The 26,883-nt window shown below is 34.0% G+C and overlaps 1 protein-coding gene across 1 annotated transcript; it reads right to left on the bottom strand.

The window, feature by feature from the left end:
* Window positions 1-336: 336 nt before the first annotated feature.
* LOC124838672 (Patched family protein) lies at window positions 337-26,410 on the bottom strand. The gene is made up of 39 exons (XM_088097031.1): window positions 26,239-26,410; window positions 26,091-26,146; window positions 25,911-26,010; window positions 25,704-25,815; window positions 25,157-25,269; window positions 24,153-24,303; window positions 23,335-23,579; window positions 22,952-23,143; window positions 21,789-21,865; window positions 21,605-21,722; window positions 20,522-20,605; window positions 19,853-19,948; window positions 19,641-19,742; window positions 19,365-19,433; window positions 18,904-18,999; window positions 18,724-18,831; window positions 17,641-17,754; window positions 17,413-17,496; window positions 17,080-17,208; window positions 12,597-12,795; window positions 12,287-12,430; window positions 11,419-11,462; window positions 9,966-10,049; window positions 9,786-9,854; window positions 9,634-9,710; window positions 9,293-9,362; window positions 7,302-7,451; window positions 6,992-7,057; window positions 6,725-6,869; window positions 6,532-6,596; window positions 6,375-6,440; window positions 5,237-5,330; window positions 4,455-4,491; window positions 4,299-4,356; window positions 4,072-4,182; window positions 3,753-3,820; window positions 1,657-1,723; window positions 1,506-1,574; window positions 337-682 (listed from the first exon to the last, which is right to left on the bottom strand). Exons 1-39 carry the CDS (start codon window positions 26,272-26,274, stop codon window positions 635-637), a joined length of 3,813 nt encoding a protein of 1,270 aa, XP_087953157.1. The 5' UTR covers window positions 26,275-26,410; the 3' UTR covers window positions 337-634.
* Window positions 26,411-26,883: the final 473 nt, after the last annotated feature.

The following is a 26,883-nucleotide window of genomic DNA, read 5'->3' on the forward strand; positions in this document are numbered from 1 at the left end:
TCAAGTATTAGTTGTATAAAGTTGAGAATATGATTGTATAAGCTTAATCAATATTTTCTAAAAATAAAATTATCTAACTCCATATTATACGTTTAAACGTGATTCTCAAGAACATTCTAATAATGAAAATATTTCATTGAAATTGAACTTAGGGTTATTATCAGAATTGTTATGGGTATTTTTGTACTTAAAATACCCTAATTTGAGAATGACAACAATAGTCAATTACAGAACAATTTTACCTTGTTATCTAATGACAAATGACCGTCGATTTGGGTTTTAACATTATTAATTTAAAAGTTGGCAAACTTATTTTGTGATGGAATGATGTCAAACTATTACCAATGTATAGTACATTTCCTCTATAAAAATGTTCTCGGAATTATATCATATACGCACTGTTGTAACTGTGAAGAACCAACCAATCGTCAGAAATTAGCAGATGTTCCTCCGTGAACACGTTCAGATACATAAGCGATAAGCTTTTTCAATCCAAAAGTCAAAAGAAAAGATACTACGAATCCTTGTCAGAACAATTTTTCTATTCATCAAACATGTGATCAGCGTGGTTAAAATCTAAGCTTCATCTAAGTAGAGGCTCTGTTCTGATGAAGTACAGAGGGCACGTCATCTTCTAAATGTCTGTATATCTCAACGGAGGACCAAACAGGCTCAATACCACCTGAAAAGGAAGGGCAGGAAACGTTAGATGCTTCCTAATTAGTCACTGCACATAAGTTACTCATTTAATCTTGTACTTGAACACATTTTACCTTTTAATCCTTATATTAAAAATCGTCTTAACTTTCATATATAATATTTTTAATCCTTATAAAAAAAATTAAAATTATAGGTGTGAGGATTAAAATGAATGATTTTTAAGTATAAAAATATAATGGTAGGATAAATTTAAATGTGATAAATTTAATTGGATTGTGTATTTGTTTAAGAGTTGTCAATTTTAGAGTGTAAGTGTCAGTAGTTTATTGTAGTGGTTAATAAGAGGAAATAAATGGTGTCTTAACTGTAGAGTTTATGATTTTGTAGGTGAAAAGCTAATATGTGAGTCTATAAATGTGTCTGATTTGTGTGTCTAACATGTAAAAGAAGAATGTATATAATTATAAGAACTAAATGTGTGATTAAACTTTGTGCATATATACTTTTCGGGTACAGAAAGGTTTAGGGGGAAGTTAGGTTATCCTAAGGTCAAAACATACCACAAGCCTCAGCCAGGGCTTAGCGTCATGCTGAGTGCTGGCAAGTAGTAATTGAACCAGAGCCGTAAAGGTAAAGTGCTCGATTACTATAGGCAGCAGTAATCCAATTGGTGATTTTATGGATTAATGATTAATACACTTGTAAGGCATGTTGAACGCATTGTGAAATTGAATGCCATGTTTGATCAATAAAACTCAAAATGGAAACGTTGTAAAATCTATTTCATGACGTCAATGAAAAGCTACAGCCATTTGTAGAGTAAAAACCAAACACCACAGACTTACTGGTAGAAACACAAGACCGTGCAAGAAGCCAATGATAACCAAGGCCAAGTACATCTGGAAGTAATAAACCTGCAGAGACCCAAAAATTAATTCTAATGTTTATTGATCAGACAATAATCAAGTATTGGATCTAAGGGCGATATGTACATACCACAAAAATTTCAGATGTAGCGAAGCAAAGGACGATAACTCCGACTAATTTTGTAAGTGTGATTCCACTGCCAAACAAAGATAAATAATACAGAAAGAAAAATATCAAACAAAATAATAGTGCAGACACGTCAATAATTCAACCATCATTCAAATAATTTTTGTAATTTAGTCATAAATGCTATATACCTGTACAAGTTCTCTAACAACATAGCAAGAGTTATATCAAAAGTACAGAACTATATACTAAGTCAAACTTTTCACGAAGTCCAATGGATCAAAAGTTCTTTCACTGAACATGAAAAGAACGAATGACCACAAACAATGTATTGAGATTGATAATAAGATATCACACACAAGTACAATAACTAAATGCACCTATTTATACCATTGAAAAGCCCAAGCATTAGTCCTTCCAGTACTAGCCCACCTGCTAGCGGCTTAGCTTAGGTCTACTACAAATAACCCTAATTTCTTATAATGATCCCCCTCAAGCTGAAGCTTATTTTACAAGTTGATGCACAAATACAGTACGCACATGTGTATCCAAAAAATGATAGTTATTTTAAAATGTATATAATACAATAAGTCTATGGCCATGATAGACGCCACTAGTGTAATAGCATGTTAAAATTTGAAGGCTCCTCCTGATAACACAAGACAGAGTAACTTACTATGTTTTATCAGTGAACTCTTCTTTCTGTATATATTTTAGTTTTCTATCTGTTGTAAATAGATTATTTATCTTTTCTTTGTAAGACAATTTTCCTATATATTCAATATTATTTCCTTCTCTCTCTCTGTTTCCTTTCCTTACATGGTATCTGTCATGGCTTCTGAAAATTCTTCTGCTACCCACAACTCTGAAACCACCATCGTTACCTCCTCCTACCACCCTCACACTTTCAACACACCTATCTCCCTCTGACTTTGATACCAAAATGTTTCAAAAAAAATACAATAACCTAATTGTTAGGTATCTGGTTTTGAAGCCTAACTAAGACAACTCACTCACACAATCACAACAAGAAAACAATTGGAAAATAATGAATTATCTGTATTCTCATCAACAAAAGTAGTTTACAATCAGTATCTGGGAGCATAACCTCCCTCAATCTAATGGGAGCCTAACCCCCTCACAAGGTCCAAGACCTGTCTATACAAAAGAATATGACTAACTGCCTTTTAACAATGAATAGAACTCTATTTATACAAGACTTCCCTTCCCTCCTTTCCTAACTACTAAAACAGTTAGGATATTAGCTCTGTATTAACTCTTTCTTCTCTCTTAAACCCATTATCTCCTATTACTTAGATCCTATCATTACACCCCTCTGCAAAACAACCTTGTCCTCAAGGTTAGAACCATGAAACTTGATCTCCTGGCTCCTCTTCATCATCGTGTTATTATATGAAGGGAGCCCACTGGCTACTGCCCTCCGATTCAGGTCTAGAGGTTTTGGTAGTGGCCAATCATCCTCCTTGATCCTTGACTGAACACCATAGTTAATTTTCCGCAGTCTAGAGTTACTTCTCCCAGCTTGGCTAGCCACTCCACTCCCAGTATTACATCGACTCCCCCTAGTTCAAATAAGTGAAACCTCTCTACTATCTCGGTTTCCCCTATACTGATCACGACTCTCGCACAGCAGCCCCTGGTTTTCATCTTCTGCCCATCCCCCAAGCTCACCTGGTACAGTGGGGTATCCTCCATGGGTAAACACACTTTAACACACCTATCTCCCTCTGACTTTGATACCAAAATGTTACAGAAAAATACAATAACCTAATGCATTTACTTAATACTATTAATTAACCAGGTCAATCACTAAGATATAATACAATATATAATGGGGGCATATCAGCTTAGGTTTGTTATCATTTTTTATCATCACAACAAAATTTTACCATACAAGCATACATGATGGTTAATAGATCCATATATGGTTTGTAGACAAAATTTGTTGTTCTCAAGTATCAAACAACAGCAGTTATTACTAGATATTTTTTCTATACCCATAGTGAGCTACACATGGTACACGGATAAATATGTTACAATCCATGGCATTTCCAAATGCAAAAGTAAATATAGTCAACCTGAATACAGAAGCCCCCATGGTACACAATGCTGTTTTTGCTCGTTGGTTCCTATCTCCCAAGCTTACCTGTGAAAACATGTAGACAAGATCAGAAAATGTGCATGGTCACCAATAGGCAGGTGGTTCAATTGCATAAAGTCTCTGAATTTATCAAACTATCAATATTCCCCTAGTGACAAAGCAGGTTGAATTTCACATGCTTTAGTAATCCTCATAATCTCTTTTCCGAACAATCAGGAAGTAAACAGACATCACTATTCCATTGAAAACCCTAGAGGAAAGACCTGTCAATTTATAGAACAGAGGACAAGACTAACCGTGAAGGCATGGACTATATGCACACAAAATTCCACAGCAATCCCTATTGCCATAATAAGGTTTACAACAGACACTGCATTGAGTTGGATACCCAAAATTGCCATTACACCCTGCAGGAGTCGCAAAGGTCGTTTGTTTGAGTCTGTAACTACGGAATCAAAAAGGATGTAAAAAGGAAAGCAAATAAAAGATGAAACAAAATTTGCAACAGTAAGATAAATGATACCATGAGGTCCAAAATTATCATGACAAGAACTAGTAATACGATTGCTGAACTCCACAAGCTGCATTGAATAGAAAACACAAAAGAGATATACTTATACCTGTAATGGAGAGAACATATTTGTAGTTTTAACTGTAAATATGCAAGACTTAAGTATACCTGGATGTGATGACCAAACAAACAACAAAAATAGCACCTGCGATATACCTTAAGTTATTTAAAATGAATTTGATTAAGGAAAGATAGACTTGTATTTAAAATGAATTTGATTAAGGAAAGATAGACTTGATATGACACATTTTCGCACAAGTAATAGTTGAAGAATATATGTCAAGGAGAAAGGGGAAATAAAACATGGACAAAAGTGGGTAGGTAGACATGAATTACATTTTCACTTTCCAATTTTGGTCCACTCAGAAATGTTAAGACACATTGATATGACACATTTTCATACAAGTAATAATTGAAGAATATATGTCAAGGAGAAAGGGGAAACAAAACATGGACAAAAGTGGGTAGGTAGACATGAATTAGATTTTCACTTTCCAATTTTGGTCCAATAAAAAATGTTAAGAGGACGGCAAATAAGTATTACCCATGGATATATAGTTTTAAATCCCAATACTGAAATCTTTCATACGTAAAAAGAACCAGATGATGCTATATATTCTTTCAAGAGGCAGAAATAAAGCGGTTTGGCATTGTTGAGATGACAAACTACTTCATCAAAGACCATATAGATAGAATTTGGAAGTTTGAAGCCAAGAACATGGGTATAAACCTTGTCAATAAAGGCTAAAATTTCAACATATAAAGTGCAAAGTACGAACATAAAGGAAAAATGAAGGATCAAAACAGACCGTCCAGCTTACACAAGGTTGACACGTGAGTATGTCATTCTGCATAGATATGCATTACTTAAATGGTTTTGGAACACCAACCTAGTGCTATGGTAATGTTGATCAGGGCAAACTTCCATATGTCCAGGTATTGTTCAAAGAAGATGTAAAACACTGAGTACGGAAAAATATCCATCTGCATGAGATAAATTTAGTCAACAAGAATTGGAGACCCCAAAAGAATCAACAATGTTGTACACTGTACAGGTTTAGCAATTACAAAATGGTCCATAAGGATGAGAAAATGGAAACTAGATCCATAATCATATGAAATGCTATTTTGTCAAACTTACTATATAACCAAAAAGACATTCCAAGAAAAAGTGATGAGTTAACAATAACAACAAACATGGGGACTCAGGTCAAGATAAGAAGGAACAACAATTCCAGGTAAAATATTAGATTGGTAAACGACAGAAATAATAATAATAATAATAATAATAATAATAATAATAATAATAATAAAAAAAAAAGAATAACTATAACACTAAATCAGTACTCGTTAGCATTAATATAATTTACCCTTCTCATCTCATTCAATTATAGTAATGTTCATTATTATTAAAACCTCATAATAGTCAACTGAATCTAGTTTTTCTTCTATTACAAAATCATTTATGATGGTTGGCCTTTCTTGTCCTCAAATTATCGGTCATTCGCGTCAATTTTTAGTTGTTGAATATTCGTTTTAAGAATATGACTAGATATTGTTTTTAGTCCTTATAAATATGTAACTTTTAATTTTAGATCCTAAAAACATGTTATTTTATTTTATTCTCTACATATACATGCATAACATTTTTTATTGATGTCGTATGTTGATGTGACACTTATGATGACTGACGTCAACATCTCTACTTCGGTCATTTTGTTGACGTGACAGGTGATGACATCATCATGACTTATAATGTCATCACCTTTAGGTTCAACGGAGGAATTTAACTTCAAAAACCAAAAGCAAAAATAAAAAAAGTTAATAGGGATGAAAATAAAAAAATAAAAGAATTAAGTCATAATAGTTATAGAGTCAATCATAGAAAAAGGCTCATAAATGCAAGTCCTAATAAAAAATTAAAATTACAAAGATAAAATTACCTGAACACCATATTACAAACAATTCCTAGACCCTGAATACAAAAACAGCTCAGGTAAAAATGCATAATGCCATTGATGCTCAAACCTTTAAAGAAGCAGAAATTCTCGCCGAAAAATTCCTTGCAGCTTGTATTGCATTCACATAGTCACCCTAACAAGATTTTCATTTGATCAAACACAGATGTGTGAAAAACTTTTGCCAAAACAAGGAAAATAAGATCATCATTTATCACTCTGCTTACTTGTCTATTAAGTGGTGTATGATAAGTTCGAAACTCAGAAGCTTGGATAACACCACTCTCATAACCTGAAAGTTCAGTTATAAGCAATATTTGTATATCAGATTTTAAAGTTTAAGAATGTTATAGCAAATACAAAAGGAACAGAATAAAATGTTTGTTCTTTTAAAAAGGGGGAGTGAGTATTTTCTTAAACCATTCAGATCTACACTGTTGGTGTAAGCTCCATGACCACCCTTTGCACAATCAGCTGATGGAAGTGCATCAAGAAACCAGGGAAGCTTCTGTCTGAAATTTTCCGTAGATGGACGATCATTGACCAAATCCGAGTGGCGAAAACACTAGGAATCAACCAGAAAGGTCAGTTGTTTTACCGATTCACCCTTTCGGTTTATATTTGCAACTTTTGAGCAAGTATTATCCAATGTAATAAACAAGAAACTCAGGGGAGAAAGTATATTACTGTTGTGCAGTCTTTGCACACTCCACCCAATCCACACGGGCCTTCATCTGGTAAACAGCAAGGTGGCTGAAAAATACAGATACTTACTATTACAAATAGAAAGATACAACAAACAATATTTAATTAGATTAATCATTTAAACAATTAATTTAGAAACAAAAATAAAGCCGAAGAAATAATGGAACCAGAATATCACAAAGCATATAACATATACATTATGCATGAATGTAAGTTCAAAACGTATATAGGAGGAAAGAGAAGTTGAACTCGCTGCATCCAAATTTTATCCAACGTACAAAGAAGCACGTACCTGATCATCAGGTGGACAATAAGAGCCATTTGTGAATTTTCGACAGCAGCTAAAAGCTTCAGGTGACATCCATACAAGGAAATCATCAAGCCACGATGCAGCTGGTTTGGCTATGTAGCTCGATTTTGGCACTAATGAAGCTCTAGATATCTGCAATATATAGAACCAAGAGTACAGAATCCGTTCATACAGACAAACATAAAAAAGTAGAATACATCACAAGGGTAGTTATGTACAAATTCTAGAATTACAATTAACAGTCTAAATATAAAAGTAGTAATCCTCCCTATTAATAAGCTGAATATGAAATAAACTGTAATCACTTCCTTTCAAATCTTTTACATTTATCAACTAGGTATTTGACTCTTGATCCAAAGGGGCCTTAACAGCAGCCTTCACTGCCACCTTGGCACCTTCATCATGCCCAGAAACTACTGCCATCAGCCAACAGTGCTGTTTCTGAAATATGTGCCCAGTGGGTTTTTCCAGCAAAGATCCCCTCAAAAAACCAGCTGATGCTGATGCCCCGGTACCCAAAGTTACAGACCCATCAAATCAGCCATTCCCCTTCATATGTGCAACCAGTAGCTACACATATTAGTTGTGTGTACACCACATGCCACTGCCACCACAGAACAGGTCCCAGCCACTTTTTGTTATGTTTCAGGGGTTGATTTGTCCTATACACCCTATTTTACAGCTATTAGAAAGTCCTATCTTCTCATTCTTTTGGCTGTGATTGCAGATCTGATTTCACTTCTTTCCCCACCATGTATGAGAAAAATCCATTTCTATTCCGTCTCCTAATAACCCCAAATAAATGGGGAAACAGAATGTGATGAATGTCCTAACCCACAGAGGTATAACCAAAGAGTATTTTTATTTGATATGATGAGTACAGACATTCATTTGTCATGTGTTAGTTTTATTCCTTAACAAGTCCAATCCACCTCCCTGAGTCTTACTTCTGTAAAACACAAGACAGAAAACATCGCAATGCAATTGAAGTCATATGTTGGTTTATGGATGGAGATAAGATTTGTTGAAAGTTTTGGGACATGTAGAACATTTTTAAGAAAAAGTTTGGAACATAAATAAATATCTGCATATTCTGCAACTATAGTTAAAGAACCATTGGCAACAATAATTTTCCTATTGCTTGGAGGTACGATATAAGAATGAAAGAGTTGAAACGAGTATGTCATATGATCTTTAGCTCCCAAATCCACAATCCAAGAGTTAGCACTATGTGAGACTCTCATACAAGAAACATTACATGAGAGAGCAAGAGAGTACAATTCAGAGGGTTTCTTAAGTGTTCCCAGTAGGTCTTTCAGTCTTTTTATCTCCACATTATTAAATCCTCCCTCTGTTGATTTTGGATCAGATCATGGAGATGAAAATCAGCAATTGGCTGTCTAATGGGTGATTTTAAAAAGAGAAAACAGCAATAAAAGCTGTTACAATGAAACTGCAGCAAATAAGGTTCTAGCCTCTTGAAGATAAAATGACAATAAAGGTAATATGTGGTAAAATCAGAGACCAAGGCTCCAGGAAAAACCTAGAACTCCAATACCATGTGAAAAACTGTGTAGGCAGTAAGAAAAATTATGCAACATTACACCCATATTCAACAGTTATGGTATGCATAAGGGTTTAGGGTTAGGGATTGGGGAATAAAAGAAGATAAAGACCGAGAAAGCTCACTTATACTATATTTAAGTTTGATATATACAAGGAAAGGGAGAGGGAGAAAGGAAATTGCTGTGCAAAATGAATTCAAGCCAACTACAACTGAATTATATCACATTCTTATATCTCCAGATGAAAGAAATTGATTAACTATCAGTTATAACGATCTGAGTAACCTCAAGTATCTGACAAGCTGTCAGTTGGTTAAATATGAATAAACTAATCTACTCATACAATAAGGTGCAATAAAAAGGAGTAAAATTATACTGCAATATTTATGAACATGACCACTGAATTACCTCATTTAAAAGAGAATTTGAATCACAGTGGCTAATGGAGCATAGCTGATTTGTGTGTTTGGATTCCAAACTGCGCAAGATACTCACAGGAAATCAGTTCAAGTGTTCAAATAATGCACTTAAACGTACATCTATGAGATTTTTTCATGTGCCAGTACAGTGGAGGAAAATAATGATTTATATCATAATGTTCTTCCCACTAATTCTATGTCCTATTGTATTCAACTGCATCTTGCATGCTTAATGTGTCATTTCAGTTTGTAAATAATACACACTTAGTTATCTTCTTAAAAGACAATTAATAACAGACAAGTACACTTAGAGCAATAAAATTAATCAACCTGTAGTTGTAATCCTTTACAACAAAATATAATGGTGGTCCAACTCTAAGGTACTCAGATATGTTACTGAAATAACCCTGAAAAGACCCAAAAAATGAACGTGAGTCTGGACGGTACAAAATGAAACATGGGATACAAATAGAAAATTAAACCTGAAGATAGGAATCTCGTGGAAGAGCAATCTGTTGCTCAAGACCAGGTTCAATCCTAGTGCATAATGCCTGCCAAAATAAAATGAAACAAAAGAAAACACACACACACATAAATAGAATGACAGTTCTCAAAAGGGTCTTACAGAAAGTTAATATTTTCTCATTTACCAAGAAACTTACAATGCTTGCTAAGGTAAATCCAAGAAAGATGGCGATGACCAAAATTTTAACCACCCGTAGTCCAAGAAATGGTGCATGAACCTCCTACAATCGCACAATGATAGAACACTTAATTTTAATCAGAAAAGTGAAAGTAATAGGTATCAAAATGCCTGGGAAACACTCCCACAAAAACCTAGCCATTTAAAGGGGAGAATCAAACACATAAATATTCCAATAACAATCCCATACTACTCAATGTGGGACTTAGACATCCCATAATACCCAAATTACTATTAGTAGGAAACAAGATGGGCATAAAAAGAAACAAAAGTTTTTTTCTTGATTAACAAGAATTCTCCTCAAAGGGCTTCCCCATCACAAAGGATATTTCCTTTCTAAGAAATCTTTCAATTCCTTGAATGCCCCTTCCAGTCATTCTCTAAATTTATGACTAATCCCCTCAAATTAACTGACTAATCCCAATAGAATAGTTATCCTAGTTAATAGAATCATGGAATTCACAATTAGAATCAAGGAACTCAACTAGTCAGTGATTTGCATCAGAAGACGAATATCAAAAGATCCTAGAACCTCTACACTCCCACCCTATTTGTCTTCATTGGAAGGTATCTCTTGAGTGGGTTCTTTATACTAGTACTCGTCCTCCCAATTGATTCCACTTCTGCATTCACTTCCTAGCATTTATATGAAGTTGTAAATTCCCCCTACACTGTACTTGATCTTCAAAAGGTGAGAATTGTATTTGTTGGTTACTTGCTTCTAAAAGTCCACTAAACTCACCAAAGCTTCAATCATGACTCATTTCAACCATTTGTTGATCTAGCAAGTTGAAACAGTTTGATAGGAATCCAAGATTAAAAAAATGATTTAATTTCCTCATTGCAACTAAGTACAATAAGGAAAAGTAGTTCTCCTATAGTTTCCCATTCAAAAGGGATTTACCTTTTTCTTACAAATGTTCTAATCCACTAAATGCCCATTCCACCCTCATTCTCCCCTATTTATCTAGCTAACCCTTCAGACAAAGTACAAGATTACTGTATCTTAAGAAATTTCTACCTGTGATAATCAAATAGAATAAGAAAACAACAAAATTGAATTCATAAAACGTGTAATAAGATGAAATTTATTTAAGTTTACACATAATCAGCCCATGAACTACGTACAATAAGGAAAAGTAGTTCTCCTACAGTTTCCCGTTCAAAAAGGATTTATCTTTTTCTTACAAATGTTCTAATCCACTAAATGCCCATTCCACCCTCATTCTCACCTATTTATCTAGCTAACCCTTCAAAACAAAGTACAAGATTACTGTATCTTAAGAAATTTCTACCTGTGATAATCAAATAGAATAAGAAAACAACAAAATAGAATTCATAAAACATGCGTAATAAGATGAAATTTATTTAAGTTTACACATAATCAGCCCATGAACTAAGAATAACTTTACCTTCATATACCACGTCAATAATCCATCTCTTTCCTGCCTGTTTCCTACACTTTGATTAGATATGCTTAGAACCATATATAAGCATGGAAAGAAAAAAGTCTGGCATGCAAAATACCAACAGATGCTGAAAATAGTTCATGACTATTCTTGAATGGAACTGTAAGATATGTAAACAATTATCGAGATCAATTTAAAGGTAAAAGTTGAATCCACAAGATGCACTACTTAAGAGTGTTTGTGTATCCTTAACATGTTTGATGCTTCATTACACGAGGGCCTTTCAAATTGAAGTGTTGACAAGCATGTAACAATCATGCCCTGTTCCATAACTAAATCTCACCAAGACTAAACCAGCATCAAAAGGATCAAATTTGTAACCACTACAAGAAGCCTGTGATATCATGTCGAAGACCACTAGATCCAATAAGTTTATGGATTAACCTATTAGTGCTAGATAAATTAGCAAGTGTGATTTATAGGTCAAATAAAACCCTCATTAGCACAAATGTTTTATTTATATCGAGAGAAAGGAATCAATACAATAAATAAAGGAGATTTGGTATTCTTTGATAACAAGCAATGATACGAAATAAATAAAAATGTTCCTAATAATATAATACATATATAATATAGATATTTATGATTATAAAGGATCAGCTCTTTATTTATATGATTATAACAATGTTCCCGATTATAAAGGATCAACTCTTTTTTTCTATAATTGTAACTATATAAGATCAACTCCTATTGACAACATGATCATAAAGTCTATAGCATTTTGAAAACCATCAAAACCCAAAAGCCTCAATTGTAAGATGCAAGCATAGCAGTAAACCAAAGTATTTGTGCCTCAACTTTATGCATGTACCTTCATTCTCCTCCACAGAGGACCGATTCAACTTTATGCATGGAAAACAGTCAATTCTGTTGTCCTTAGCTCTCACAAAGTCTAATGCAACCAAAGCTACAAAAGCAGTAATCTGCAGAAGGAAGTCCAGTAGAACCGCCAAAGCTATAGAAAAAAAAAGCAGCAGTAATCATTAACGTTATGAAATCCTAAAAACACTTTTTTTAAGTAGTTGTACTTTTTACCCTCCTTTATTTATGTATTGATGAAAATTTCCAGTTCAGTTTTCTGTTTGCCAAAAATAAAAGGTGAGAAGAAATAATTCTTTAACCTGCAATCATGGAGAAAACACGACATGCTGGCATGGAAACAAATGACCCTACAGCAAATGCCAAAATCTCTGATAAGCTGGCTAGCGTTATTGAAGGTCCAACTTCACCCATTGCATTGCTTATTTGTTCTTCAACTGGTAAATTTGAGGGTTGTCGCTTCACAGCATCTACGATTATACACATGTTATCAACACCAACCTGAACAAAAAATGAAAATCCAAAAGAAGTATGATCTTTCAAAACTTGCAAAAAAGTAAGGTTAAAAATGTTAATAAAACATTCATTTACAGAATGACCCAAATTTAGAGGAAGGGATCTGAATTAACTTAAGAAAATGGTAGTCAGCATATATGATATTTATATACATCCATTTATAAGACAATAACAATGAATTCAAGCTATTTCCTATGACACTATTGCTCGAAGGGTGCATGAACTAAATATAACAAAACTTAATGTTTACTCTTCAACATTCTAATAATTAAAATTAAAATTAAACTAAACATTACTCAATCACTCCTCTAAAGTTGTTGCATAGGAGTCATGCAACAAGCGGGTTCCAAACATAACTAACTTGAGGACCTGAATGAATGTTGGTCAAAATATTAAGAGTAGATATCTAGAACAGGAATAAGTAACTTGATGAAAGTAGGGATAAATTTGTCAAATTTCAATTTAAAATCAATTGACATCAAACAAAGTTGCCCAATAAATATATAAGTTGTACACCAAAAATTAAAATAGGCGATGTGGAACTTCCCAATACCCTCCTTCCATAGATGCTTGTCAAATCAAGCAAGCCTACTAGATTAGGGGACTGCAAACATGAGCAAGGCTATGGTTCTAAGACAAATTTCAACTTAAAACCAATATGCTTTAGCAAATTGCTCAATAGATACATAAGTCACATCCAAAGTATTGAGGCAAGCCACATTGAAACTTCCCAACATGCCCCCTCGCATATATTTGCCAAACTAGAAGACCATACTAGAATAGACAATTACCAAGATGATTAATAGGCTTCGGTACCATGTCAAATTTCATTTTAAATCAAAAATCATTAAGCAAAGTAATCCAACAGATATATAAGCTAGACTCCAAAAATTGAGGTAGGCAATGTGAAACTCCCAACAAATTTCTTCTTTTCTTCTAGAAAGAATATTCTGCCTCACAATGATAATCAACCTCAATGTGTTTTACTTCTTTCATGAAACCTTGGATTTGAAACTTCATGGAGAACTACCTGATTACCACATGCAAACTTCAAGAATTGCTATCTACAAACTCAACTCCTTATTAAGCAATACAAGTTCACACATTGCAACTGTTAATGCTTGATGCCAGCTTTTTATTTCCTATGATATCATATCACCTCAAAAAATAATGCCCAAGGGAGAACTTGGCGATCTGCACACGTGTAAACCTTATATTTTCATATAAACTTTATCCTCGTAGTCATAGAGTAACCATCTTCCTAGAGCAATTTTATGTATCTAATACCTGAACAATGACATTCTAGTATGGTCACATGGAGGATCATTGAATTGTCTAACACTATGCATTAAAAGAAATACATGGCATAGCTATTTAAAGAATGTTTAGCTACCCAATCATTCTTCAATATTATTTAGGGTAGGCTAATGGCTTCCTCCAAAAGCTTCCAAGGTTTACACTTTGTCGATGCCAACCTCCTCTACAATATACAGGCATATTCCCTCTAAGAAATAGAAATTCCATGTCCACATTTTGCAATTTCTATACCTCAAGAAAAGCTTGCCAAGATTCTTAATATAAAACGGCTTGAACAAATTCTGGTTCAAGCTGTCAATAACATCCTAATCTTTGCTGGCGATGACAATGTCATGTTATTAGATTTAGGATGTCCAGACAGCAGATTATTTCATTGAATGAGATAGATTACAAAAACTACCTTGCTTGAAAACCTCAATATGCAATATGTAGCCTTAGTAGATAGGTCTATCTAACTATGGTAACATAATTACAATTAGTAAAGCTAATTGTGTAAACCTAACAAATTGTAACTAATTGAGAGTTGGTTACGCAATTCCTAAGTTAGTTACAAAGTTCCTAACTGAAAGAAAAACAGTAGGCAGGTAATGAATACTCCAATACATTTACCTCATATACTTTGGCATTGTTAAGAATGGAATGCGAAGAGTCTTCCAAGACAAAAAAACCAATATCTCATACACTCTTGATACCATATTGAATATATTGAGAAAAGGACAACAAGAAATTGTATTGATGTATTATTGCATCACTGAATATTCAAAGTGATAGGTTTGATACAGTTTACAAAAGAAGGAAAAAAGAAGGTAGTTAGTACAATTGTAATTACATAACTGTTACAAACTATTATAAATAGTCTTATTAGGAGATACCTAGAGAGTTTTTTGGCGAGGAAGAGACGAAAAGTCCAAGACTATTGTGGAGAGTGAGGTTCTTTCGAACAACCTCTGGGGAAAATATGTTGTAACATTCTAAGCCATTTCTATGCCTGTTACATTGGTAGGTGAAGAGTTGGAAATAAAGTAATAAAGATTTACAAGACAGAGTTTTGTTTGTTGTTGTACTTTTCGTGGTTCTATCAATTGGTATTTAGAGCCTCTTTCTTGATCATGTGGTAGCTGTGTGGGGCATGGTGAATACAAGAATGGAAACAAGATTGGATAGGCTGGAAAAGATAGTACAAGAACTAGTTCAAGACCGTGACAGACAAGAAAATGAATATCATGGGAGGTTCCAACGTCTGGAAGATATGTTTAGTGGATTGACTGTGGTACTGGAGAAAATGTTGTCAGCAAGAAAAACACCTGACGATATTTCTGTCATAAACAAAAACAATGGAGGGAGAGGAGAGCATGATCAAGGGCAAACAACATCTTCCTCAAGATGGAGGAAATTGGACATCCCTGTTTTTGCAGGAGGGGAGGCTTATGTGTGGACATATCGATTGGAGAGGTATTTCCAATTAAAGGATGTAGGCTGTCTCGATTGCTTTAGAAGGGAAAGCTTTAAATTGGTTTCAATGGTGGGAAACATGTAACCCCAATCCCACGTGGGATGCTTTCAAAGTTGCAGTAGTAAGAAGGCTTCAACCCACTATGTTAAAAAATCCTTTCGAAATTTTAATCCGATTAACATAAACTAGTACGGTCTAAAGATTACATAGAGCAATTTGAACAATATGCGGGATTCTTGAAGGGCATTGAACAATATTACTTGATAGGTATATTTTTGAATGGCTTGAAAGAAGACATTAAGGTAGAGGTGAAATTATATAAACCCACTAATCTTGCTGAATTTATGATGAAGGCTCAGATAGTTGAGGAGAAAATCATAGTTACAACAAAACGGGGAACACCGTATGGAAACAGGGGCAATAGTGGGTATAGGTCATATTCAATAACTAAGTTTCTCTAGAGATGTGGGAAATTCTATTGTCACAAGTAATCATAATATGGGAGATGTGGGAAATTCTATTGTCACAAGTAATCATAATATGGGGAATGGGGAGAGCCCAAACATCACAAGTAGCATCACTAGTCACCAGGGAGGGCAGCCAGCCACATCTACCCAGCCCTACCTCCTCCACTTATTGAAGACTATATTCTGGAAGCATATCAGATAGACCACTCAAGGAGAGTAAGAAGTTCTTATCAAATGGAAGCATCTTCCAGATATTGAGAATAGTTGGGAATCTGCCTGCATTCATAAAGAATTTTCAGAATTTCACCTTGAGGACAAGGTGAATCTTCATGGAGGGGGGTATTGATAGGTCTGATACAGTTTATAAAAGAAGGAAAAAAGAAGGTAGTTAGTACAGTTGTAATTATTACATAACTGTAACAGACTATTATAAATAGTCTTATTAGGAGGTGAGCAGGTTGTTTTTTTGGGGAGGAAAAGAAAAGTTCAGGATTATTGTGGAGAGTGAGGTTCTCTCAAACAACCTCTGGGGAAAATATGTTCTAACATTCTAAGCCATTGGTAGGTGCAGAATTGGAAATAAAGCAATAAAGATTTACAAGACAAAGCCTTGTTTCCAGTTGTACTTTTCGTGGTTCTATCACAAAGATTACAAAAGATGCTAAGCTTTCTGTATACAAGGAGTAAATATCCTAGTAGAACACTACAGCCATGAAGTGACAGATGTTTCATTTATAAATTTCATGATGACAGCTATAACTGCCTACTCGGAGAATAACAGTCAACTAACATAGCAGAAAATAAAGAAATTGGCATCTGCATGTATTCTTTTACAAGCACGGATACTATCCAAATTGATTCTGGTACCCCCCAACTTAATGTGAGTTTGGAGGCAACCAAACAGGCACGTCATGTCCCCTGCACATAATCCATTGAATGTGCACAATACTGATATAAGACAATATAAAAACTCTGGTAGTCGTAATACATACAATAAATACACTTGATAATGATAAAAACATAAAGACTTACTGCTAACACCAGAAAAGGTATAACTTCCATAATGATTAGTGTTGATTTTACTCCAATAGCACTGAAAAATCCAACTGATCCGAGGACAGAAAACATAACAAGCAAAACCCCCAAAAGACCAAGCAATACCTGAATAACATAAAGTTGAAGAATGGAAGTATAAAATAATCAGAGTTTGAAGAAAGAAAATGAGAATATTTATATCAAGAATTAGCCGAGAATATTTATATCAAGAAGTACAAATTAGAAAATATTGGCACTTATCAATATGCACAAACAATTCAATATCAGAATTATACTATATGACAATTGCAAGCTTCAAGAAAAGTATACCTTAGATGACAGGAAGAAAGAAGATGGATGAGGTGTATCTCCCAAGGTCACCGATATATAAGCAAACATCACAATATAGCTCACCTAACAATATGTTGGAAAAGAAATTTATTGTATGTTCCAATAAAGCATGTGGATGAACCCCCAATCAAACTAAACAGATCATTAGCTTACACACAACACAAATCATATTTTTACATTCAGCAGAGAGAAACACAAATTTCTTACAAGTATTGTTACTACATCTGCAGTGCTTTCTCTCTTTAATTCTTCCTCAATTGAACTTTCAGTTGAAAATGACAAGGTAAGATTGCTACTTTGCACCATTGGCAGCAATTCCTCCTTCCAAATATAAATTGGGTCAAAAAATGAGTATGGACAAGGAAAGAGAAGAATAGACAAATATGCTAACTTGAAACATGATATTACGCAACATGAAAAGGCACACTCGCTCAAAAACATATGCAATATATTGCCTACAATACAAAGTAAGCTCAATCCATTTATTCATTTTTTAGACAATCTTGATCTCTAGTAAAGTTTATTTAGGTTTTGAAAAACTTCTTTAGAGCAATATTTACTGGAATTGTTGGGATTATAATCTGTTTTAATGCTAACTAGAAAGGTGAAAATTGATAATCAAGTTATGAACAACCACTATCGAACACATATTCTATGCTTTTAGACCTTATTTTCCTAGAAACCTAAATAAATTGAGTTTTTAATAGTTTATTTAGGAAAATAAATAATTGAGCATTCTGATGTGTTTTGTGAGTGTTTCCTTAGAGCCAGGTATATAAACTAAAGAATTTTGCCTAAGCAAGAGAAAACATAGACTTGCTAAAAGAAGGCTGCTTAAGCTAGGCCAACTACTCCTTCTTTCTAGCAACTCACTTAAGCAAGGCCCATTGCTTGCTTATGCTTTTAGCTCACTTAAATTATGCAAATTATTCGCTTAAGCTAGAAAGTCATAGAGGAAACATTTTATCCTATCAAAGGCTTGCTTAAAAGAGATGTAGATCAGGGTCCAAAAAAATTTCTCTATAAGTATCCCGCAAACATGTGTTGATAGAAGTTTGGTGTGTGGATAAAGATCTAGACTCTTGGAAATAAATCTGAAAAACATTTCTCAAGGTTTTTTGTGGGAATAAAACCAAAGATGACAACCAAATTTCTTCAATAATAAAAAAAAAGCACAACTGTGACATAAGGAATACACAAGAATTAAATGTAAAATAAAATAAAGATTTTGTGCATATAAGCTATAAAAAAGAATTAATAACTGCAATGAATATATTTTAGTAGTCATACCTTAGCTAATTGGATGAAAGCTTTTTCCCAAGCTATTGCCTTCCCATTCTCATCTCCAACTTTCGTAATTGCATTATTCACAGGGTACGTGATAACAAATGCAGAAGCCTGGAATAGGATAATCATCATAGCAGAAAGTATTGCATAAAAAGGCATCTATACAAAATCCAAGATTCTTACCTCAGAATAATTGTTTCCAGAAAACCCTCCCAAGGCCGTAGTTGGCTCAAGAGGAGCCTTAAATGCACTAAAGCATGTTTCTGTAGAAGTGTAATGCTGAGAATGACAATCATATAATTAGAGCCCACATATATAATAAGATAGAGCCAAATCACGACAACACTTTCAAGTCTAATTAAACACATGCAAGGAGATATTTTGTACAAGACAGCATTACACGTTCGATTGAATACATTTGATGAAAAAGGCTACACTACGAAGAAAAAAAATTGAAAAGGTGGTAGTCCATCCATACCTACACAAATACTTTAACTTGAATTAGTATATTTATTGGAATTTAGAGTTTTTTAAAACATTAATCCTTTTTCTCTAAAATTCTTATCTGCTCATAAAGTAAACTGCTTTAAATTAAAATCTTCTGAATAACAAGGGTAACCCATAATTAGATTATAGAAGTTTACCTGAAAACAGTACTCAGCATGGTCAACACCTCCATAGTCGTAATAATTGTCAGGGTCCATTTGAAAATACTAATGGAATAAAAATAATGACAAAAAGGGAAATTAAATTAAGGATCCGAGGTAAACCACAAAAAAGAAAAGTAAATTGGAATTGAACTGAATAGCAAAAGCCAGTTGATTGTACAACTTACAGATAATAGAAGCCAAATAATTAATTATTTGCCATACACAATTCAAAAGTACTACAGAAATAGTTTGGAAAGTAGCGGGTTAGACCTGCAAAATGCTTTGAGTGGCACAATCTTCGCCTAAAGGCTTCAAGCAAATGTCACTCAGAGATACCAACAAACCAGAATAATTTGCTCGAATTCCATCAACCTGTTGGAATATTGAAACAATAAACTTATTTCTTTAATAAAAATGTCCCACCAAACATAAAGTAGCCACATTTAAATTCTAGTAAGTGAAAAGAACTGAATTGTAAACACCTTTTCCTGTATTTCAAAAAGCAATTCAATATTTTCTTCTGTTATGATACTTGGAGGCTTGCCGTGCTTGGATTCTGGGATTGTTGCTAATATGAGCTGAAATGTACACATTTTAAAATACGATTTACTTCATATAGAATAATAGTTCGAAATAAGAAAGAAACGTAATAAAAAAGTTAAGAGGAAACTATGGTTGACTTCATATTTAAAATAGCAATTAATTAATGGGTGAAATTGGAAAAAATTGTAGAGACCAAAAGAGTAGTTAAAAAGGAAATCCCCTTTATTAATGTTATAAATTATTGATTAGGTACGCTATATATCATCATTTATTTAATACTTCTTAAAACTAACAAAAAACTAAAACTAAAACAGAAAACCAATCAAATTCAAACAGCTTTAAATGGAATTGTATTGGATTTAAATTTAAACTACACCAAATACATGATGAATTACAAAAACCAATGTGATTGGATTGGATTGGATTGAATATTGTTTCTCTTCAAAAGTTCAAAACTTATCCAATTCAACCTGCAACCATTCCTACAGATGAGCAGACACTAGATAATACATTCACATAAGAGGGAGCTTAATTTTAGTAGCTAGATTGCATGCTCCGAATTACAAGACCAAAAAGAAAAGTAAAACAAATTATAAGCAAACTGAAACCTGTTCAATTCGGTAGAATGGAGCAAGATGACTATCAAAAAAATCTTTCTCTTCAGCTGCCTTACTTCCAGGACCAACCCATAACTGCAGCACAAAGAAAAAAGCAAGGCCAATACTCTTCAAGTTCAAGAAGAAAATAAGTTTTACGAGCATATATATTCATCTGAAACTTATCAGTATCACCACTATTTAAAACTTATTACCTTTGTTTAGTGACTCTAGATTAAGTACTGTAAAATATTTTGAAGTATGCTGAGGAGGGAGGACAAAAGAAAACCTATTCTTAAAGAGGCAGTGAGAACAAGTAACCCATTTAGAGAATAAATGTCCTTAATCAATTAAAAGAACAAGAACGCAAGCAAAAAATTTCAATGAAATATTAAATTCTTAAAAATTTAGGAATTAAAGCCCATATATTGACTGCTATGTTATCCAAAAAGTGCAGGCAGAAGAAAGGCTGTTTACATCACATCAACCTCTGGATGGTATTCTTTTTTTGGTTTAGAGCACTTTTTTTTGTACTATAATCCTTTGCGAAAATATTTTCCATCACATTATTTATCAGTAAAGATTTGCAGCATAAAACAATTTTAATTTGCGTAAGCTGTTAGGCAATGTGCTTAACAAAAATCTAAGGACAAGAACTCAACAATTAGAATATGGGTATTTCAGACACAGATGAATTACAGCAGAAAATGGGTCTACTGCTACTGAACAATGCTCCTACAGAGAGCTACTTACTTTCCTCCAAAATTATCCCACTCTCATTCTCTCTACCTATTTGATAACTACCTACCCATCTTTCATTTCTCTCTCTGCCACCTAGCCATCCCCTCCAATTTCCCTTATATTCCTCCTAGTGCAGACTCACCAAAATTTAGGCCTATGCAAATTGCTGGACTATCTGCCCATTAGAACCCAAAAAATGTGTTCCAACAGCTCATCCAAACATGTATAAAGGGAGATTAGCAAAGATCAAGCCCAAACATTATTTGTCAGGTAGGAAATAGATAAACAATGTGTGCATATGGAAAGCAAATCCAAAATTGCACTGTGTAGATGCTAAAGCTGTAAATATGGTACCTTCTCAGGCCGGGTCTCCACCTCAAAACGAAGCAGACCCAAACAAAGCAAAACAACAATTGCCAAAGAGGAACAAAGCACAATTGTGGGTTTTCTAGCAGCCCATCTTCCATATGTCCTGGATGCAAAACAAAACAAAGTTTATGTGATTTTAAACCTAACAAGAACTACCAGAACCACTGACCTGTAAAAGCTAGATAGGCATCCTTGAACAAAAGAAAATTGCACCACATTCTGCCCTTGAGGATCTATCTGTTGCACCTTTTATTTGTAAACACACAATCAACAATATCACAAGGAGTAATGAGTAAAACTGCTCATTATAGAAATGCAATAAATCATTTAACTCTTCACACATTATAATGTACAATTGGAAAAGGTAAACTTAGAAACAAGATTTCTGAGCTAAACCAAGAAAGAAAAACACAACAAAATTGTTATGAATGCAATATGCAAATTATGCACCAATTGTATAAATAGTGTTTCCTAAAACTCCAAGACCTTTATGAATTACTTTTTCAATGCAGAATAGCTCCCCAGTCCGTACTTATTTTAGACAAGATGTTTTGACGAAGTACTCAAGAGTGTCATGTGCAATTAAAATACTATGATATAAAAATATAGTGCAACAACCAATATGGTGCACGCAATACCAGCTATCAAAAAATAGCTTCTCCAAAAATATCTTCAAATAAAGTTTTAAGAAGGAACAAATTAAGGAAAATAAGGCCTTTCTTTTAGGGGTTTACTCTTGTTTTACAAGCTAGTTTTTGTAAGATTGAATTCAATTCAGAACCCAAATTTTAAGATGACATTACAGCATGTGATCTATTAACTTTCCACCAACCATATTATCCATGCACCAAGCCTAATTGTGCAGGGCATGATGGGGTACACACACACACAGACATATATATATATATATATATATATATATATACATAGACAGATATAGTCACACAGTTTTTGTTTTTAATTCTCATATCAATAGTCTTGGTGACTCTCTTTGTTTGATTGGAGATTCAGTCTCGTTTAAAGAACATTTGAACTCTATTCTTTAAGCTCTTCCTCAAGATTCTACTATTGCTCTTGTTGAAAGCAAAGTTGATACTATTACCATTAAAGAAGTTGAGGGTTTAATTCATTATCTATGTTTCAATGTAAACCCAATAAGCTCTTTCATGAGTTGATACCTAAATTGTTAAAGTATAAAAATCATTCTTTTCACTTCAACTAACGACTAGCTTTTGCAACAATTGGTTTCCACAATAATAATAACAACAATTAAAATCTTCATTCTGAACTCCAAAATGGGTGGGCCAATACCAAACAAGCTTTTGCACATACCTCTACATGATGATTTCCATCCTTTGGGAGGGGAGAAAAACTACTCCCTTCACCAACCCTATCATTCAACAGTGGTTCCACAATAGATTCAGGTCTCCTCCTTCCTCTTCTCCTCTGCAGCAATGCCCACCCAAACAACACGAAAACCAATACAATGTACAAGATGGCTAATGAAAAATCCACACACCTAACCTGTAGGTATCATCATACAAAAACCAATTTCATGACATGCATCAAAGATGAAAGAAAGCTTTTCGGTAGACAACCAAATTTTTCACTATATCAGTGAGGCAATAATTTTGAGAGAAAACAAATGCAGAATTTATTCAGTCATACGGCAAGTGAAAATTAATCATAAAAAAATATGCATATACTGTTTCAACCTTTAAAGACCCAATTCTAATGGCACATGGATCTTTGCTGGGTGGAGAAGGTTCAGGATCCGCGCAAACAGATGAAGAAGGACAATCACCACAAGAGCAACCCAGTGAAGTGTCATTACACGAATATACAGATGCATTCATAAGTTTCATTGGAGATGGATCCAAAGTGGCTGTCTTAAAAAGTATAGAATAAGGAGATCCAGGAAATCCAGGAGGAACTTTCTGACCAAGAAATTCAAACCACTCTGGCAATGATAATCAGACACAATACACATTAGCAGAAGAGCAAGTATAATACATTACCAAATTGAGATAAAGGGAAAAGGAAATATTCAATGATAAGAAAAACAAAATATCAGAAGCAGCAATAAAGTGCCAAAATATCAATAAGAAAAAGCATGTCCACATCTATAAAGGAGGAGCTTTTGTGTATCTTTTCATGGCTAAACCTGTATAACTGAAGTCTACCTCGGTTCCACAGACATGGAAAAAATATGTCCACATCTACATAGGAGGATCTTTTTGTGTATTTTTTCATGGCTAAACCTGTATAACTGCAGTCTACCTAAGTACAACAGACATGGAAAAAATATGTCCACATCTACATAGGAGGATCCCTTGCTAACATTAACTTAGTTTTCCAATTTTCCCATTTATTGATGTGCAAAACTAAACATCCATTCCCAAATTAAAGACACATTCACAATTAACATATGAATACAAGATGGGAGCATTGTTCTGATTAGGATGGTAATACCACTTCATAACAGAGTTCATCAAATCCATAAAATAAATCTCCCCATATTATAATGGATCACCTTCAAAATTGCTAGCTCCAGCTCCAACAAAATCTATGGCCCTTGTATTCATTGTCCCAAACTTTACATCCTTACATGACTCGTATAGACCTTCTCCAAAAGTTTCAGTTACATAGAAATCAATGCCATCCACAGTCATATTACCATTAACCTGATATGAACACAAGATGGTGGACATCAATTTATTGTTGAGAGTGTAATTATAAGACTAAACCACAAAAAAAAAAAAAAAAAAAAAAAAAAAAAAAAAATCTATTACTATATAATATGATAGTGTTGAGTCAAAAGAAAATATCTTACCATGAATAGTAAGAACCTCAATTCCTCTTTTAATGTTTCTAAAATTGTATGTAAGAACTCTTGGGTTTTAGACTCTTGTATGAAAATAAATTAATTTGGTCGGGTGGCATTATTACTAAAGCATGTTCATAAAATATTTGTTTCTCTCTTCTTAAAAAAATAAATAACAAAAGTCTTAGCCCATTAGGTGAGGTCTGCTAAATGGATCACACAATGCTAGTCAGTTTGATTAAAGACCAAATCTTCATAGATATCATTGACCACTAGATCCCTCCCTCTTAATGACTTCCTCCAATGTCTTTAGCCTCCCTTCTCCCTGTTATAATAGGCTAAAAACCATGCAATCCACTCTCCTCACTAATGTCTCCAATGGTCTTATTTATTGTGCCTAAACCCTTTGTTCCCAATTAAAAGATAAAAATATAACAACAAATGTTGTACCTTAAGCAAACAAGAAAGTTACTTTGGCTTAGTAAAAAAAAGGGAAATCACACCAGCAATACAATGGCAAATTATTGCGGTATTCAAAAGCCATACACCTTTTTGTACATACATAAAGACCAACACAACCACAAAAGTACACAAGTCAACATACTAGTTATTTATAAAAACATTCTCATAACCATAGAAGTGCCATCCAAAAATATAAAATATCAAGCAAAAGAGTGCTACTGCAAAACAAAATAGGAAAAGGAAAGCCTGACCTCTGAAATAGAAGTCACATTGATGAATAAACTCTGATTAGGAGAGCAAGAAAGTTCACAAAAAAGATTTAGAAAATTCCTCAAGCATGATGGACAGCCCACTAGAATTGGTACTGCCTGCAAGATACAATACATTTCTGTTACTGCATTATACACACAAATAAACAAAAGTCAGATGAGCGTTGCTTGGTGAATATGTCAAATCAGTGAAATGATTAATGAGAGTAGTAAGAGAATATTCATAAAATAATTAGACATAAGCTGTGCACATCCTCCCTCGTCTACTCTATGTTACCCCCTGCATATTAGATAAGTTTTTAAGATACCCAGGACAAAGAATAAATAAATGAAGCAATTTATCATAAGCGGAAAGAGCAGTTTCCGACAACAACAGGCTTATAACAACCTCATATTTAGCCAAGAGCAAGCTAACGTAACCAGCCACAGCCAAAATCACTAAGCACATGCATCTCTTCTATTTTACATTTAATCAAGAAAACGAGTTACCAACATAAAACCAGAGACTGAGATAGTAGAGAAAGAGAACTTGCCTGTTGAACCTGTACTCTTAGTGTGTCAAACTGATCCGCAGTACAGCAAACATTTCCAGTAATGGAGGGACACAAACTTTGAATTTTGGCAGACAGCAGGTCGTCAGGCTGGTGTTAGAAACCAAAGCAGCAGAAAGTGGTTAAATCAAAGGATGGTGAACATGGTGAGGCATCGAGTAGTATATAAAAGATGAATGAATTACCTTAACTGAAGGAGAACCATAGGGACAATTGAGAGCCTTCCCGTCACTGCGTTGACCGCATATATCATACATTGCGCAGTATTCTTCAGAATGCTTAGCCCTAAGAGAAATTAAATGATTATTACAAATTACTGGTTTGGAAAGAGCGACGACAATCTCCAGAAGTAGATTTAGCCATACCTATACGTTTCATGCTGTGAGCCTGCAGAGAGCGCAGGCGAAGAGAGCAGGAATACCTACGTAGTTATGGCAGCATAGTCCAAGTTCAAGTCAACGAAGAGATCCATGAAAGAGAGAGAAAGAGAGAGAGAAAGGAATGAATACTTGCCTGTAACAGAAAAGCAACGGAGAAGATGATATCCATATTGTTGTTCGGTGGAGATTGCAGAGAAAGGCAACGCAGGTGAATATCACACGATGATCCTCCTACTACTCAGTAGTACTCACTCGCGGGCACGAGTATTGCGTGCCTTCGCTTCTTAATGCCTTTTTTCTTGCCTCTTCCTCCAAACGGATCCTACAAGGCCAGTTATTCTATGTGGGCCCTTCTTTTCCACCAATATCTTTCTCAACAAGAATTGTCTTAGTATTCATTACAACTTCCTTTCACGTATTTTGATTTATTTTATTTATTAGAAAATTATAAAATAAATTTCGAATCATGTATTTAAATATATTTTTTTATATAAAAGTAAATTATCACTAAACTCAATATAAAAAATTTAACCGTTAAATTTCATTTCATTTTTATACTGTGAAAACAAAAACATACAGAAGAAATTTTTAACGTAAAATTAACTATATAAAATTTATCTAAAATCCAAAAATCAGTGTTTCAATGCATAATACTAAACACAGTGTATTAATATTATTTTTTCCCTACTTTTCTTGTTTCTTGGTTTGTTTCCTTCCTGTATCTAAAACTTGGGTAACATTTGTGTGGTATTGGCTTACTACTTCTTCAATATAAAAA

The sequence above is a fragment of the Vigna umbellata genome, chromosome 1, assembly GCF_029865625.1.
Source record: "Vigna umbellata cultivar VRB3 chromosome 1, Vumbellata_1.0, whole genome shotgun sequence".
Classification (NCBI taxonomy): Eukaryota; Viridiplantae; Streptophyta; class Magnoliopsida; order Fabales; family Fabaceae; genus Vigna; species Vigna umbellata.

Coding starts and splice junctions, on each gene's coding strand:
- LOC124838672 (XM_088097031.1), bottom strand. CDS start 26,274: ATGGATATCATCTTCTCCGTTGCTTTTCTGTTACAG. Junction 21,723..21,788: donor TGCCTATCTAGCTTTTACAG/GTCAGTGGTTCT, acceptor TTTTGCATCCAG/GACATATGGAAGATGGGCTG. Junction 6,441..6,531: donor ATACACCACTTAATAGACAA/GTAAGCAGAGTG, acceptor AAATCTTGTTAG/GGTGACTATGTGAATGCAAT.